Genomic DNA, 2,432 nt, shown 5'->3' with positions numbered 1-2,432 from the left:
TGCTGCTGGGCTGTGCTCTCCCTGCAGGAGAGGCCATGGAGCAAGGCCTCTCACCTGTATCCCTGTGCTGCTGGGCTGTGCTCTCCCTGCAGGAGAGGCCATGGAGCAAGGCCTCTCACCTGTATCCCTGTGCTGCTGGGCTGTGCTCTCCCTGCAGGAGAGGCCATGGAGCAAGGCCTCTCACCTGTATCCCTGTGCTGCTGGGCTGTGCTCTCCCTGCAGGAGAGGCCATGGAGCAAGGCCTCTCACCTGTATCCCTGTGCTGCTGGGCTGTGCTCTCCCTGCAGGAGAGGCCATGGAGCAAGGCCTCTCACCTGTATCCCTGTGCTGCTGGGCTGTGCTCTCCCTGCAGGAGAGGCCATGGAGCAAGGCCTCCGGGACTGCTGCCGCTCCATCCGCATCGGGAAGATCCTGATCCAGAGCGACGAGGAGACCCAGCGAGCCAAGGTGTACTACGCCAAGTTCCCTCCAGACATCTACAGGAGGAAAGTCCTGCTGATGTACCCAATTCTGAGTGAGTTCTGCCCCCTTTATGCACAGTCAGACTCCTCTGAGCGGGCAGGGCCTGAATGACAGGAAACCCTCCAAATTTCAGGGGCTTGGGGGAGGTTTTCTGCTTGGTTTGGGTGACAGAGCAGGGAATTCTCAGGCTGCACCAGTGGGAATGCAAAGCAAATCCTTTGGCCATGGCAGTGTTTGGGAGAAAGGCTGAAGATTAAGACTTACTTGATATAAATGGATTTTTTTTAAATTTTGCCGTGAGAAAAGATTCAAACAGTATTTTTCTTACATTATTAAAAAACATATTTGGATTAATATTATAATCTGAGAAGTAAATTACTTTAAAATTAAATCCAGTTAATGCTAACAAAAAAACCCCTACTCTGGTAAGGAGTTTGTCAGGATGAGGTAACTCTTCCAGTCTAACTTCCTTCATCAGGAGTCCAACATTTTCTGGTTAACTCAGGAGGTGTGTCCCTCTGCCCCCTCCAGGCACTGGTAACACTGTCATCGAGGCTGTCAAGGTGCTGGTGGAACACGGGGTCCAGCCCAGTGTCATCATCCTGCTCAGCCTGTTTTCCACGCCCCACGGTGAGTCAGGGCTGTGGGGGGCACAGGAGTGTCCTGGGGAGGTGACATCAGTCCCACGTGTGACACAGGGGGCAGAGCTGAGCCTCTGTCACAGCCCCAGCACCGTCACCGTGCCCAGAACAAGGGGGGTTGGGGGTTTTATGGCTGAATTGTACAACAGTGGGGTGGGCAGTGAGTGGGGCAGCAGAAGGGAACAGCCTGGCACACCCAATGAGAAAAGGATTCCTAAAAGCAGGATTTTGCAGCACTGCCAGGTCCACAGCGTGCTTCCCTGGCTCCCAGAGCAATGGCAGTAGCCCATGGAATGGGATGGGAAGGTCCAGCACCGAAAGGACACCAGTGCTGTCAGGAGTGGGAGGTGAACAGAGCTACAGATCAGTCCTGTCTGCAGGGTAGAGATCTTACCTGGGAAAAAGGGATATATCAACCAGGGACATCTGCCTCTGGGAAACACAAAAATCACTACCAAAACACTTCCCTGGACTGCAGGGAGTTACTCCTGGCAGCCTGCACCTTGGTGATTAGGTGGGGAGTGCACATGTACCGTAAAGGAAAATCCAAAGAAGAAACCCTCAGAAAAGCAGTCAGGGAGTTTTCCTCACAGACATTAGCTAAGGCAGGAACAGGAAGTGGAGACAGGAGCACAGAGCTTGACTCACCTTCAGATCCTAATTTGGCATGTGCTAAAGCCTTGTAGTCATTATTGCCTTTGCTTTCTCTTCAAAGGTGCCAAATCCATCATCCAGGAATTCCCAGAAATCACCATTTTAACTACAGAAGTGCATCCTGTTGCACCAACACACTTTGGACAGAAGTATTTTGGAACAGACTGACAATCTCAGAACAACTGGATGTGACTCTATGACATTACAAGAGGTTTTTTTCTACATTTTATTCTTGTTGGGTTGTCAAGGGCACGTTTGGGAACCTTTCTGGCCAAAGGGGGAAATACTTGACTTAGGTGAGTTCTGGCCTGAACAGGGGTCAGGTACAAAGCACTCTGGTTACATGGCCAAGCATCTCCATGTTGGGGTTGTTAAACTGCCACACTCTGCTTTAACTTATTTATTCTTCTCTCTCCTGTCCGTGGCTGCCTGCAGAGCAAATAAACCCTCTGAATCCCAGCAGAGCCTCCTTCATTTCTGGGGTCACTGTCCCTCACTCCAGCTCAGCCAGTACAGCCCCTGCCTCCAAACCCAGGGGTGCACTGGGACCTCAGTGTCCTTCTGAGCAGCCACAGGAAATTTTGGGCAGAATTTCTGGTCTTTGGCTGGTGGCTGAGAAGCAGGGGTACAGCTCTTGGAGTTTTGCCGTGTATACATTATTTTCAAACAGTAAAA

At 51.4% G+C, this 2,432-nt stretch overlaps 1 protein-coding gene across 1 annotated transcript in view; it reads left to right on the top strand.

Annotated features, from left to right (window-relative positions):
• Positions 1-2,216, top strand: part of UPRT (uracil phosphoribosyltransferase homolog) — a 14,179-nt gene extending 11,963 nt beyond the window's left edge. The window contains exons 4-6 of the mRNA XM_027896624.1: positions 353-514; positions 994-1,092; positions 1,819-2,216. Coding sequence (XP_027752425.1) covers positions 353-514; positions 994-1,092; positions 1,819-1,925 — 368 coding nt within the window. The 3' untranslated portion in view covers positions 1,926-2,216. The remainder of the gene's footprint in view (positions 1-352; positions 515-993; positions 1,093-1,818) is intronic.
• The last annotated feature ends 216 nt before the right edge of the window (positions 2,217-2,432 follow it).

This window comes from Empidonax traillii, unplaced genomic scaffold (assembly GCF_003031625.1).
Source record: "Empidonax traillii isolate 1590-97213 ecotype Southwest subspecies unplaced genomic scaffold, ASM303162v1 scaffold505:size591145, whole genome shotgun sequence".
Taxonomy (NCBI): domain Eukaryota; kingdom Metazoa; phylum Chordata; class Aves; order Passeriformes; family Tyrannidae; genus Empidonax; species Empidonax traillii.
The sequence above is the reverse complement of the archived record's forward strand: the minus strand, read 5'-3'. Positions and strand labels throughout refer to the sequence as shown.